Source organism: Halichoeres trimaculatus, unplaced genomic scaffold, assembly GCF_033239565.1.
Source record: "Halichoeres trimaculatus isolate MK-OKI-2021-1 unplaced genomic scaffold, fHalTri1.1 fHalTri1_scaffold_13, whole genome shotgun sequence".
In the NCBI taxonomy this organism is placed as follows: Eukaryota; Metazoa; Chordata; class Actinopteri; order Labriformes; family Labridae; genus Halichoeres; species Halichoeres trimaculatus.
In genome coordinates this window covers 21,341,477-21,356,927 of record NW_027437191.1, presented here as the reverse complement: position 1 = coordinate 21,356,927, position 15,451 = coordinate 21,341,477, and the positions used below count along the sequence as shown (strand labels likewise).

The 15,451-nt window shown below is 41.7% G+C and overlaps 1 protein-coding gene across 1 annotated transcript in view; it reads right to left on the bottom strand.

The window, feature by feature from the left end:
• Positions 1–6,207: 6,207 nt before the first annotated feature.
• Positions 6,208–15,451, bottom strand: part of rngtt (RNA guanylyltransferase and 5'-phosphatase) — a 102,967-nt gene continuing 93,723 nt past the window's right edge. Inside the window, exons 15-16 of the mRNA XM_074685864.1 lie at positions 9,362–9,485; positions 6,208–7,415 (exon numbers count right to left, since the gene is read on the bottom strand). Of these exons, the coding sequence (XP_074541965.1) occupies positions 7,258–7,415; positions 9,362–9,485 (282 nt within the window). The 3' untranslated portion in view covers positions 6,208–7,257. The remainder of the gene's footprint in view (positions 7,416–9,361; positions 9,486–15,451) is intronic.

The following is a 15,451-nucleotide window of genomic DNA, read 5'->3' as shown; positions in this document are numbered from 1 at the left end:
ACAGTTACAGAAAGCAGGAGAGTGTCTGTGTGAGACGTGCAGAGGACTGCTGTAAACATGCTGTTTGGTAAACGCCTGGGGAGAGCACAGAGGAGGAAGGAGAGGAGTCTGTCATAGTGTCGACTGTTTCTTGGTTCAGTATGTGTGAGGAGGACATCCTCAAACATAGTCCAAGAATTAAAATAAGAGTCATAAGTGTCAAAACTGGTTATTTCTTTTTGCTGTTTCTCAGCGTCTGTTTTTAAGATAGATTTTTTTCAGGGAGAACATGTATCCATTTTGGTCACATGGAACAAAAGTCCCTTTAATGCCCTGTAAAGTTTAGCAGTAAGAATCAAGATCTGTTTTTCTCTGCTGAAAATTATTTCTGTGGTTTATTTTGAAGTGATGGTGGACACAGGAGCTGGACTATCAAAAAGAGAAAGGAGGTCAGAGCAGATAGAGCTAGAGCACAAGCTAAAACACAGGGTAAACTGTGATAATGTACAGTCCAATCCACATGCAGAAGTTAGGCTAGGCGCTAGGTTAAGTAAGGCCAGGCTAGGTGCCGCCCTGTTGGCTATGGCTGCCTTTTGCAGCAGCTCTCTCTTCTTTGTCCGTTTCTTGTAATTTTTTTGTCTCTTTTTCGTAATCTTTGTATTTGAAGTGAATCATTAATTTGTATGGCTCATTTGTTGGTCATGGACACCAAACTTTTTGTGGCTTCAGCGATATTTTTACAACTTTTTCTCCTGTGTTTGTCTGGAGATCCTACATGTAACCATGGCTGCATTGTTTACATGTGAACTCAGCTGTAAGCAGCCTGTAGCATGTCAATGCTAACTGGTGCGATGCCTGATGTCTTCCCACAAGGTGAGGAGAAGGAGGTGAGGACAACATGCTGGTTCTCAGGTGTGAGCTAAGAAGTGACGACATGGACCTGTCCTTCTATCTATTTTTATTGGGAACGTAAGATCTATCTCCAATAAGATGGACAAGCTAGCTGTGCTAACCCAGCAACAGAGGGAATACACCACCTTGGAAGAGCTTCACCTGCTGTGAGCAGACAGGATCCAGGAGACAGAGATGGAGCATGACTGATGAAGCTCAGTCCTGGACCCTGTGGAGGTGGAGGCTGGCTGAACTGGAGAATGATGGACAAGCTGTCATCATCTATTTTCTTATGGACCTTTTTGCACTTTCTGTACACTTTCTTAATTTTGTTTTCTTGATTGCTGCTGTGACTTCAATTTTGTTGTACTTATTACAATGACAATAAAGTTCTATCCTATCCCATATATTCTGCAGCAGACTGCTCAAACTTGAGAATCTATCAATTAAATGAAGATCCAGGTTACGTCAGCTCTGCTTGGTGAGGTTGGAGTTGGTAGATGAGCACTGGTTAGGACATAACCAGGATTTAGTAACGTTTCACAGAGCACCAGATCAGATAGTTTTCTATTTAAGTCAATGTGTCAGTCACAATGGATCAAACAAGTAAAGTTATGTACATGTTTACATATATATATATATATATATATATATATATATATATATATATAATACAGGAGATCTATTGGAGATTACTGATCTAGGAGGATGTTGGGAAAGAGGGGTAAGGTACAGTTGTTTCCCGGCCAAAACAAGAGACTTGACAGCTAAGCAATGGATCTTCTCTGTTGCGGTCAGGGTGTGTCCCTGCTCCGGCAGGTTGCAGCAAATACGCAGAGTGCTATTTTTGCTGGATGCTGTGACAAGTCAATTCCCCACAGGTCAGATCAAGAAGGACAGGAAATGGTGTACGGGAACCACTCAAAAATGCCTGCTGACTCTCAGGATGAAAGAAAATGTGTCAAAATCAGATGGTATTTACCGCAACTTCAATAACAACAAAAAAACAATGAGCAAAGCCCGGCCAGGAGTCAAGAAGTTTGAGTGTTTTCAGCCCAACATGAATAACGAGAGGCTTGTCAATGGAGTGGGAAGTGTGGGGGACTCCTCGGTCTGTGACTCTTGCTGTCTGGAGTCCTAAAAATTACTGAACTGAACATGCAGCCAGTGTGAGTTGATAAGCCTATAAAGTTGATGACCTTAAAGCCTATACAGTTTTTCCAAGCCATTCTAAAGTATTAAAATAGCAAAACTTTACAATATTGAAAAGTTTACTTCACTGCCTAAACAATAATGTTATAGATTTATTAAAAACTGTGGATTTACCTCACTTAACTTATTTTGTTCTCCAGTGGAATATTGGCTTCAAATATTAACATTGAAAAATTAGCATTGTTGAAAAATTGGACGGAATATCTTGAATACCAAATTGCAGAGTTAATAAGAAAATTTTAAATCATGTTGCAAATTATATTCACATCCAAAAATTGAGATTTACATGTACGTGAAGACAGCTGAAGAGGAGTCGTTAGGACTCATTTGGAAGAATTAAAGCAAGCAGATTTATGTAACAGACAGAATGAAGGTGTTTAGGGAATGAAAATTCACTGTGCGTTTAGGAAAGTTTTTCAAGACAGGAAGAATGATCGAAGTGAGCTGGTGTACGTCAGCACAAAGGGTGCTGAAAGCTTCACACGGATGCATTATTCAGAGTGTGGATAATATTAAGATGATAATGACCTGAGAGTCGTCTCTGCTGATTTAATATCACCCAGCAGCTCTGCAGCTTCCAGCATCCAAACACCTGAGCTGAGCTGAGCAGAGAGACTGAGGGAGGTAATCCTCGCTGCACACACACACACATCCACAGAGTGTGTGTTTACATTTCTATATCCATACTGCCACATACGCATGCCTCCTGCACCCGGGGGCACAAACAGCACCAGAGGAAAAAAAAAATATTGATGTTGTTGGAGCTGTTTTTCATGTTGTGGTGCACATTTCTTTAAGCCTTTTCTTTGACAATGTTACCGTAGGGTGGGCGATACAGAAAACCCTGTACAGACAGAACATTCAGCCAAAGGGGGTTTGGTATTAATAGAGTTCAGACCTAGTATAGATAAGGCAGCCTGGAGCTGGAGAATTATACAGAAAGGTATTTCAGATAGGAAAACAGGAACAAATGTGTCAGCCATTATGGATTTTGCACCTGCTCTAAGAGAGTGGTGATGACTCCGAGGCTGACCGGAGAGTGCGTGAGGCTTTGATGAGAGGCAGCCGGCTTTCATGTGCAGCCAGAGGGGGAGAGAGCCCTGGGAGTAGAGCTCATCTATCTGTGCTGTAAGGAGAACAGAAAACACACACACACACAAACGGGCCGGATTGGTTACACTCTTGGTATTTTTTACTCCAGTGACTCACATCTTTCCAGAAATTCTCCTCTAAATTCCTCGCATTGCTTTCTCATTCCCCGTCACCCTCATCCTGAAACAAGCTCAACTTCTGACCTAAAAATAAGCCTCTGCACGGTGTGTGGGCACAGCTTCTCATCAAATCTGAGTCACACTTTCAAACATTCAGAAAGGTTGCATTTCTCCGGATCATTCTGAGATTTTCCCTCAGAAGAAATATGAATTAAATGATGGAGACATTATCGTGCTCTCATTGCAAAACCATCCAAACTAAACAACACTCTGTCACAAATGTGCCGTCGCTGAAATCATCCCTGCAAACACTACAGTGGGTGATTAACAGTGCAGATGGGCGACACTCCTAGCAACAGGCAACGACGTGGGCAACACGATGAGAAAAAAAAAACATCAAATGTTCCCTGGCAACACGGTTTCCTTGAGGAATTCAAAGAAAAGAGCAATGATGAGTGTGATGAAAGTCTGATGGGACTCTAATTCTCTCAGCCTGCACCTGGAGGTCAGAGGTGAACTCTGGTGTGTTCAACAGCTGGTAGAGGAGCACTTGACTTCCAGCAGCATCAGCAGCAACAGCTTGAGGACGCAGCAGAAGGTTTTTGATTGTAAGACAATGGAGAGAGGTTGTGTTCTCCTCAGATTTCTGCCAGGAGCTGCAGATAAAGATTTGTCTGGAGGCTGCAGACGGCTCGGATGGAGCTCATACCGTAAGGACTGAGATAGAGGGGTAGATGCTGCTGAAGTATTGATCTGTAACATGTTTCACAGCCCTCAGGAATCTGGCTTATCATGGTAACAGTGCATATAATCTGAGTGCTCCTTCTGCTGTTTCTCTTTAGTCTGTGTGGGCGGAGCTGAACACTTTGATGGTCATCTCTCCATCTCCACACAACAATGACGCACGTTAACCAGAGCTCATGTTTTTCCAGTTTATTTACAATCAGAGGAGGCGAGTGAAGCTCTGTTATCTGAAACAGTCATGTCAACAGATGACTGAATGTGCTCTGGGTCTGTTTGTAGTTTGTTTACAGACTGAGTAGTTTTCTCCAATTATCTTTTCATGTTGCCAGTCAGACCATATCTCAGGGACATTTCCCTGAGTCACCAATCTCCCGTTTGTCCTGAATGCAAGACTTCAAATCTCACTGATAAAATTCTAAACCACGATGAAAACTCCGGAATATTATATTTGAACATATGTTACAGAAATCAGCTGTTGCTGAAGCTGCAGTTTCTTTTCCATCCTGAGCCCCAGAGATTAGAATTACAGATGTCTGCTTCGTCACAGCATCAGATCTTAGTGTTGTGTGTGAATCAGTGAAAACGAACACATTCACAGTGCACTGAACAAGGTACCTTGCTTTGCCTTGGTCTGATGTGGGTGTGGGCAGGCATCCACATCATCAGTCGCTGCCCAAGTGCTATTCAATGTTCATGTCCTCCATTTGGTTAACATGTGGCTAATTGACTAAGGATACACAGGTGTATCCTTTGCTGCCTTGCCATAGTTATAAATACCCAACACGCAACGTGCGAATGTACGAAAAAAGGAAAAAAATTGAAGGAAAAGACGCACCAGAGAGAGACGCTTCAGCGGAGGCGCGCGATAAATTCCAATCCAAATGTAAGTAACAAAATACACCTCTGAAAATAACAACTTATACCATGTCCAACACTTAACTCTTATGTGTGTCACTCACGTACCTATAAATAGAGAAGCGGCACCTGCAGAGTGTCAATGATGTGACAATAAAAAAAGCAAAAAGTGTACAAAAGTGGCAAGCCATGACAATATTTGTAGCCGCTTGAGCATACGGTCTACTCCCATGTTTGTATAAACTTTCCAAGCACTGTCCACAGTGCAACACATGTTATGTGAGACAATGTAACTCCAATTACATATACATTTGTGACAGGAACCTGATGGTAAAAAATATGCCTTTGTAGGCTGTTCCACTAGCATCTTCTTTTGAGCAGAGGCAGGACACTTGCCTTGGATTGGAAGGAAGTGGCTTCGGAGGCACTTCCTTCCAAGGCAAGGCAAGGCAAGGCAAGGTACCTGGGCTTTGGGAAACAGCCCAGGAGTCAGCAGGTCTGAGGCTTAACAGATCTGGTGCCAGTCCCAATAATGGATGCATGGGTGTGGTTTCCTTTTTTTGTTCCAGTTCAACAAGGTGAGTAGGTGGGGATATTCTATGGTATCATTCAATGTTCATTTAAAGATGCTATGAGGAAAATTTGTTTTTAGTTGTTTAGTCTTCGCACACAGTTGTAAATTACTTTTAGTGAGGTGTATGTTTGTGTTGGAGTTAAGTGGAGATCCGATCAAAACAAGTTTTCTTTGTTGAAGACAACTTTTTACTGGATACAATGCGCCCAGCTAAGGTACTTATCAGTACAGTTACGTAGTGCTACAGTTTGAAACGTGACATCAAGCAAACATAGCCATATGTTAGTGGAATCGTCAGCCTGGTGCTCCCGGTGTATCTGTAGGCTAACGAGACAACAAGTAAACACTGTCAGTTTTTAAGTTGTTTAGTAGCGTTTATATTTAGCGCAGCTGGCAGCCTGGTGCTCTAAGACATGTCTAATGTGTAACGGTAGTAAATCCTGGTTAGCTGTGTCCTGCCAGTCATCTACCAAGCAGAGGCTAATTAGCCTTTAGCTCGGGCTGTCTCACTCTCCCATTTAGCTTTTTTCTGCTCTTCTGTCCTTTTTCTGTCTGACAGTTAGGCCCCAGTGTCCAGTATCACTACATTTAGTTATAGAAGTCGTTTTAGAAGGGAAAAACACAGATCTCTGTGTTTTATCTCTTCTCACTACTAAACTTCGTCAGCTGGTGTGGTGTTGTCATAGAAACCTGAAAATACCGTAAATCAATCTGGTCCTGGACAACCCGTCCTGGAAGCTAAGAAGTAGCAACTTAAAATGACCTGTAATTAGCGATATTCACGCTGATAACCTCATGTCAAGTGTGGATTACGATCAGGCATGTAGAAAGGAGCCTTTTTCAAGATCACTTTAGCACCCCTCACAGCTCCTTTAAGTTGAATTATTTTGAGTCTTAAGTTTATACAGCAAAGTTCACAAATACAAATTTTGATTTGATTCTTTTGCATTTAACACCACAGATACATATCCACTGGATCCCTCTGGCAGAGTTTAAAAATTTTAAAAATTTGTCTTTTGTTTGTTTTTTTCCCTCACTCAGAAACTGTATGCTGCTGTATGTGGGTTTGACACCCATCTGCAGCTTGATCTCACTCTTTGTCCTCCTTTGTCTTAGTTTGTTGAGGCTGTGTAATCATGTTGTCATCTCCTCACCCACACATGAGGCCTTTAAAACAAAAGTCCACACAGATGGGCTTCCTTTGGACATAGTCTCAGGGAGGAGAAGCAGAGATTTAAGTTTTATCTGCTGGTGACTCAAGGTATAAAAAAACAAAAACTGTTGTTAAACAACTCATTCAGCTTTGTGCTGCTCTTGATAAGATCAAACTGTTACTCAACGTTGTTTCCTGATTGAAGCACATTCACACAGCAGACTCAGCCTTCAAGGTGTTTACTCTTCCTTCAGTACAAACAAGGAACTAATCGACAAAACATAAACAAGGTAGTCATTGCCAGGTGTTAATCAGAGCCCTAACACACCCCTGTCCATAATCAGCAATTAGCTCAGACTTTAAAAAAGATAAATAGGAAAACAAAAAAAGAAGCTTAGCATCATGTTTGAATTCCCATAAGAATACCAGCAATCAAAGCTACAAACAAGTCTAGGAGATCAGGAAATGAGTGATGAGTCAGTTAAAGGTTTTCTGATGAGGACCATGAGCTCAGGGTACAAAGCTTCCATATGTTGTATTGTTGTTTCTGTTCATCTTCTGCTGATGTGGTGTCCATGTGGCTGCAGATGGAGATGTAAATAATGACTGAGAAGCAGTCCAGGGAGCCCGCCTGTGGGCTATGGGATAGACCTGTTGGGTCTCTTCGGAGGGGGAGGGGGCATAAGCTCAGAGTCTGGGTCTGGAGGTTGTTTCCGGTTCTGGGCTTGGACGCAGCGGTCCACGTACTGCAGGAGGATTTCCTTCGTGACGGGCTCCTGGATGCTTTTACACACAGCTGGAGAGAAACACGGGGAAAACAACACAGACGGGAGGAAGTAGAGGAAGTTACTACAGACATGATGACAGTTTATCATTAGTTTATCCTGACAAAAACACTAACACGGGACCACAAATACTAAATTAGGATTTTTTTTACAGTACACTTAACATTCTCTCTTGAAGTGTTTTCCACCAGAGGGTTCAAGACAAAAACAACATTCCCAGGATGATTAGGCTACCGAGGTAAAGAGAAAAAGAAAAAGGTATTTGCTGCACCGCAAGACCAGTGGAGGATGGTTAGAGAAGGCTTTATGTGTAACACCACAGTTAGCCTGTTAGCATGGTGGATAATCAGCCTGGGCTGATCATGAGTTATCATACCGCAGATGGATTTGTTGTAGATTAAAAGGAAACAAGCACTAGTGGCAAAGCTGCCGCCGCTCAAATCTGATTCAAAAAGCCTGAAACAACTCCAGCCACCATCAGGCTACTCTGAGACTGTCCATTGTTTCTGCTTTAACACAGGCCTGTTGATTGACGACATCAGAGGGATGCATCTTTTCAAAACAGTTTCAGGTCACCATTAAATCCTGATCTGATGAGGAGATTATGACACATATATAGAATTTTACAACTGAACGAAGAATGCATTCTCCAGGACTACTTCTGTTGAATCAGCTGTTGTAAACTGAATATCCACTGACACGTTCAGCTGAAGGTCCTCAGTTTACAGGGTCACTCTTTAAACTGAAACACCAGGAGCTGACAGAGACACATTCACACAATCAGCCTCAAAGAAGACGATTGTAAGGAGGTACTAAACCACGTCCATCACAGCTGGGGGAGGGAGGAGGGAATATAAACACCGTGGGTGCTCCACCATACAGTACAATTAGAACCCCAGAGCTAAATTTGGACCCTAGTTCCTCTCACTACAAAACACATAGTTCCAGAGGAAAAAGTTTCTGTGGTGGAGAAACACCTCAGATTACACACTCATTTTTGTTCTTTATTTTAAAAAGGTAATGACTTTACTTTCATTAAACTGACAAACTAAAACCACCATCCACTGTTCGAAGATTAAACATGACTCACCTGAAAACCAATTTACTTTCCAGAAGATTAAAAAAAATTTAGCTAACAGACTGAAACCATAAAAGCAGAAACTTTGGTTAACTGAGAAGTGGTGTTGTATAAAACTTCACACACGCTCTCATTTGAACATAATTCTAATTCCTGCAGCGTAGAAAAGTAAATCCTGATGTAACCTGAGCTCTTTAACAACCTTTCTGTGATATTTTTACTGATTGATTTCTTTCCTCTCAGGTCCCTCTGGGTACAAACATTTAAACTTTAAAATGATGAAACTATTAGTAAACAGTTTATCACTCAGACTATAAAGTTAACATTCACCTGAAGTCCTGTTTCCAACCACCTGACAAATCTAAGTCTTTATTCCTCTCTCGGCTTTAAAATGTTTTCGTCTCCACAAACTCCCAGGTGGGTTGGCGGTCTGGCTCTGGGCAGGTAATGAACGCTGGTTTATTGGAGATTTTTCTCCACAAACAGCTCTCAGCTGTGGCCACAAACCAGATCTTTAAAGCATTAAAAGTGTAATCTTGTTGCAAAAAGGTGTGGCACCTTCTTCTTTGGCAGCTGTTTAAAGGCGCTCAACTGGAAAATTAGAGCCATCAGCTCTTAACCATCACACAATCCAACTCCTTTAAATCAGGTGATATTGGAGGGTAGAAATGCTCAAACAAATGCCTGGTCCTTACAAATGAGGAACTATTAAAAGTGAAGCATTGTCACTACAAAAAAAATCTACCAAACCCAAGTTTTCTTATGTTTTTTGTTTTTTTAGTTACAATAAAATGTGATTAGTGTCTTGATTTTGCAGCCTTTCTGTCACTAAGAAAGACGTTAATGCTGGGCTGTTGGTGAAGTTGGACAGAGTCTCACCCATGGCCGTGTCGTAAGAGTTGGGGAAGCTCTTGTCAACCCTCTGCCTCATGAACACCCAGCTGTTATTGGCGAAGGTGCACTCGATGATCTTGTTGTCGTACTGCTTCAGCTCCTTCGTCGCCTGCGCAGACGACAAGAAAGACAGGACACAGATGGTTTTGCATAAATCCTATGCACAGATAATGAAAGCAATGTAATTTTATTTTCTCCTGCTGTCATCGTGGTTTATGAAAATGACTAATCCTTGGATGTATTCGGACACATTCAGAGTCTATTCTGCCACAGTGCTACTTTTCCTCTCGTGAAGTCTCATTATAAGAGTGCTCAGAGACGTGCTGCTGCATTCATGAATAACAATGGCTCTCAGTGATTGGCATGTGTAGCTGCCATGTTGTTTTTCAAACATGTCAAGAATATGCTGCTAAACACTGTCACTGCTGCTTTCAATACTTTAAACAGAGAACCAGGAAGCAGTTAGCAGGCCAAATGAAGCTCATGAGAGCATTTAAAGAGTGCATGCAGAAACAAACTGAACTCATAAAGCAGAGATTTATATCCTGTAATGGGCAGTGGCTTTCAACTGCAGTGAACATTTACATTTAAAGATGATTGATAGACATGTGAGGGCTTCTGCAGCGTTCTCTACAAGATTAGCAGAGTAGAAGAGCAACAACAAGATAAAAGCATGAGTTGTGGGACCTTCAGAGCCAGGGTACAAAGATCAAACTGAATTAAGAAGGTTCGGTCTCAGGAGGATTCTCTGATGACCACCTGCACTGCCATATTTTCCAAAACCATCTCAAAGATGGCAAAAAACATGAAGCGCTTTCAGGACTTTTAGAGGGTTTAAGAAACTTTTTGGACAAGGAGACGTAATCTTAGAAATCCAAGAAAAAAAAGTCCAAGAGACTCTCTTTAGAATTGGTTTCCTCCAATAGGATAGCTTTACTTGGGCAACCATCTTAACTGCTTTCTTCAATCTGCTTAAGGTTGATGCTCCAACACATAAAAGTGTGTTTTTAGGGTCAACATGACTTTGCAATTGAAATAAAGGCACTCCAGAGAGCCCCTTTTTAAGGCCCAGTTAACATGACTGCGTTTCATCTATAAACGCTAAAAGGCAGTGAAAAAATCTGTGATAACACAGAAACGCTGAGGGACTAAAAACGCTGTAGTAAGCTTGCCAGGCCTATAGGTGGTGCTGTAATCGTCTTGTCCAGAAGCCGCTTTTGGGAGATCTCCACCGAAGTAGAGCTGAGCCGATCATCTGGTGTTTTGGTAAAAACTAAGTGCAGAGGTGGAGCAACAGATGCACATTTTGTATAAAGACAGTCAGCAGATACAGCAGATTTAGCAGTACATGCACAACACAGTAGTCCGTGACGATTGTAACAACGGTGCTGTTGGACTGTTGTATGCACTTGTGCAGAGTGTGAAGTCAGCATTTTACTGTTTACACAGCAATGGTGGCGGCAGCATTTCAGAAAAATCCCACTCTGGAGGTGGTTTTCAAAAATTTGCATTTTAGGTCAGCTAGAATGTTGTTTCCGCGGAAACGCGAGGCCAAATCGCAAAGCAAAAGCAAAAAAAGCAAAACAAAACTTTCACATTTCACCCTAAAACATTTGTCATGTAAACGGCCCATGTTGAGATGTCAGGAAAAGTAGAACACATTTGTCTGCTGAGATTGGAAGAGCCTCACAAATAGGACAGCCCAAGGGTGTCAGTTTGTATTGAAAAGTGAGTGTGTTGGGGGGGGTGTAATTACGAGCAAAATTAACTTTTGAGAAGTGTTGGAGATTGACCTGAAGTGGTTTTTTTATTTTACTATTAAAAATAGCAGGAATTACAACACACTCAGTCTTCAAATGCAGTCTTCAAAGTTGCAGCCTCTGAATTAAGACAAAGCTCTAGACAAAGTCTCTCCAACGTCATCAGTTGATTCTCGAAGCAGAGTATGGAAACCTATTGTTGATTGAGAACTGACTCGACCTCACGTTCAGTCAACCTAACTTTAGCTACAGAGGTCGAGCTGAAGTCTTTAGCCTCCTTGCCAACAGTTACAGTGTGATCGCCTGTCAATCAAGTCAGCAACGCCTTTGATTACTCAAAATTTGTAGGTTTAGTATTGTAAAAAGTAATATGTTTTAAAAAATGGACTCCTGTGTAGTGTTTGAGTTAGGCTGTAGAGATGTTTACTTTTGCTATAAAGATCAACTTTTTTGAATTGGTGTGTATTTGGTTTCTGGTACTTTTGGGGCTGGCCTCTGGTGGACACTCAAGGAACTGCAGTTCAACATCTGCCTTAATCTTTTTGGTTGGAGAGTTCTGTTTGGAGAAACTGGCTCAAGAGTCCCTGAACTTTGCACAGCCATGAGCCTCTGCTTCAAACCAACACAAGAATCTGTTCTGATGCAAAAACAAAAAACAAAGAAGAAATCAACATTTTTGACAAGAACATGCTATATCAAGGAGACTCTGATCCAGTTTTAAATGTAAAAAAACACTGTTAGTCTCAGAAAATCACAGGATTATTTGGGGACGACTATTAATTCCAAAATAATGAACTTGTTCATTGTGATAGAGATGGATCAAGTCCTTAATCTACCTGTTTATGCTCTAGTTTCTGGGCGTTTTAAGATGTTTCAACCAGATACCAGATCCTGGAAAGGTTAACTGAAAAAATTTGAGTGCCTCTTCTTTTGAACTGACTCACTTCTGTTTTTATCAAAAGGTGTGAGCAGATTTCAGGATTCATGATGCTCTGAACAAAACAGCACAACAGTTCCCGCTGAGCCACACAGGATCACTGACTTATTACATCACACACTGTTCGGAGAATAAAATCAACGGTGCACACAGAGCGTATGAAAATGGCACAAGGCACTGAGGATTAAGCATGAGTCAAAAAAGACATTTGAGCATCTGTTGTTTATTTGTCGAGGGGCCGAGTCTCACTCAGAGGAGTCTCAAGACTGGGAAAATGCAAACCCACTTTAACCACTTTGAAGCTGAAAGTGTAGCTGTAAGGATCAGGTGCAGCGGTTGGTTTGAAGGGGAAGAAAAGGGGTTTTCTGTGACCTTTCGAGATGTCCAGGTGATTATTTTATTGGAAGAAAAAGGTCTGACCTCAAGCAAAGGTTAGAGAACGACTCAGCCTGCCAGGAAAGCACTGGTGTTTGGCAGAACACTGAGACACAAAGCAAGGGCTCGTACGATCGTGTAGTGTTGGGCATCTGGGCTCCCAATGGGGGGTCGAGATCACAGGGGAAGCAAGAAAAGAGTGCGAGGAAGGAAGAAGAGTCATAACTTATCAACATGCTTGATTAGTCACCTTCATATTTTCAAATATTCAGATTTATCTTCACAACAGTTGTCTTTGGTTCAAACGACTCAATGTGACTTCAAACTGTTTGATTCTTAAAGGAGAGCAGATGATCTGAACTCGCAACAGAATCTCAAAACTGGGCGCAGGACGCTTCCAGAAAGCTGATGGTCATTGAAGGCGGGCAGGTTGCGATGCTACAGGGTGGGATTTCTTCCTGCTGGGGAAGGTCGAAGAGTTGGCAGCCGATTCTCCACCAGCCCTCAGTGCTTAATCTGTCCAAATCTGTCTCATTATGGCAGCACACGTGTGCCTGCAGATATCAGGGACTCTGGCAGTCCAGGACTTTACCAGCCAACGTCTACTGTAAGATGTTTCTGTCTTTCTATTTCAGCCCTGTTTGTTCAGATTTAGAAGCTACAGAAGTGAAAAACACAAAAGCTGTCAGTGTTTCTTTTAGTTTCTTTGCTCGGTGCAGAATTGATATTTTTGCCTGCTCATTGTGGAAACAAAGGTTTGTTTGGATGCAGAACACAAGAAATTCAAAAAAGCTGCAGCCCACAGCCAGAGACGTCACTGTTCTGACTGATAAGCTCCTTCAAGCAAAGAGAAAAGAGAAACAGAGAACAAAGTTGGGACTTAATGTTTTTTGAAACAGTCTGAGAATCTCTCGACTTTGATATTTCACCAACATGGGAAGAAGTCTTCGTGATACAAGATGTATGATGTCAATATCATAAACATTTCATAGAGAGTGCCATCTGTGATTGTTTTTTGAGAACTGGTATGGCTAAGAGCAGGGAACTTCTTTCAAGGACAAATTGAAAAAAAAAATCAGTCTCTCAGTGTGCTCAAACCTTGAGCCCTGATTACAGACTGATGAAATCAAAGCTTACCTGTCCCTCAGGTGTCTCTTGAAACCAGATGATCAGACGTCAGTTTTCTGCAGTGTTACGTGCTACGTAAACATCAGCAAAAGCCAGTTTCGACCAAGCAGTCAGGGTCGGTTCAGTACGGTTTGGAACGGTTTGGTACAGTTAAGCCTGATCCCGTTTGCATTTCCACAGCAAACTGTGCCCTCGCATGATAGGCTGGATGCTGAAAGCCGCAGCTATTAAACAATAGTGTGACACCGTATCAGCAGTTAACCCAACTATCAAATCCAACAAAGAAGAAAAACGGGACACAGTAAACAAAAAGCACAGATGGAAGACATGCAGCATTTTCTCCTTTTCTGTGATTGGCATGTAGCTCTCTGTTACAAAGTGCAATCAAGCTTTGTTTCAGAGAAGTGTGTGTGCCGCCAGGAGAAATGCAGCCGCTGTCGGGGTAAGTGACAATTCTTTGACCAATCAACGGTCTGCAGTGTGTTGCTCCACCTTCCCAGAGCGGTTCAGTCTGGCACCCATACGGAAGGATCCCAAAAAAGTGGGCTGGTTCGTCTCGGTTTGGGGATCTTTCCCAGGATAAGTCAGTGGAAACGCCGCAAAATGCGCGCCGTACTGAAACGAACCGAACCGGTCTGCTTAGTGGAAACGCGGCTAAATTCTGCTTCTGACCAGGGACAATGTTCTCCATTAGGGGGCAACATGGGTGAAATATGTCAGGATGTTTTTATGACAGGATCAGGATCTGTATATGATCGGGATTGTTTTTCATACTCAAACTATTTTTGTGATTTTTTTTTTTTCACATACTGATGAATCCATTTATCTGATGATATCAGCTGTACGAGTTGTCAGGTTTCTGCTTTAGCTTTATACAAGTTGTTTATGCACAGTCCAAATGTAGTTTAGTGAGACATTTCTGGACATACTTTGTTATGGTTTGTGACCTAGACAGAAGATGTAAATGTATGCAGTTTGGAATATGGTTCAGTTTAGTGACATCATCAAAACATTGCAAAATGAAAGCTGAGGCTATACGACTGCCTGACTTGAAATGCCTTGCAGTTAGGTTGCACATCTCATGAGACCAGCCCTTAAGCTCTCTGCTCAGGCTCTCAAAATGACATCAAACATGACAAAAGGTTTATTTCCTTAAATCACATCCTGGAATCTAGATTCATTATAGGGAGCATTTACCATGAGAAGAAGTAGCATAAACAAATACAAACTATAAAAGCGTAAAGCACCTGTGTGTGGACAGCCTGTGGATATATCGGAAAACCATCCTGTGATTTTATCCTCTACTTCTTTCTGTAAGGACTGTTACACTTGTGCAGTTTCCATCAGTTCATTAATGGAACTTTACAGAAATGGCATCGGGGATGAGCACAGATTCAATATCCTTGAAAATGTTTTGTTCTCCAGTACATGGCTTTCTAAATGACCCTGCTTTTGTTTGATTCCAAACTTAATCAGAATTTAGCCTGAAGATCCTCAACACTGCAGCACCAGGGTCCATTTTAATATCCAGGAAATAGATGAAAGAAAATGCAAGAGAGGAAAGGTTATGAGATAAAAATCTGAAATAGAGCAAACACTCAGAGGAAAATCATAGCCGACAGACACGATCCAAAATTATCTTAAATCTAGAATAGACTTCTGAACGGGAAAATGTCCACTGTAAACACACATCAGCCTTTTTTGAAGTATTTCAATAACCTTTAAAACAATTACAAGAGCAAATTCCAACTCTCCTTTTCAGAGGACAAAGTAATGGCAGTCCAGTGACTCAACAAGTCATCATGAACCCATTATATCAAGTCCGTGCTGTGTCTTTGCTGCGGATGTGTAATACCTGTTATTATCTCAAACATT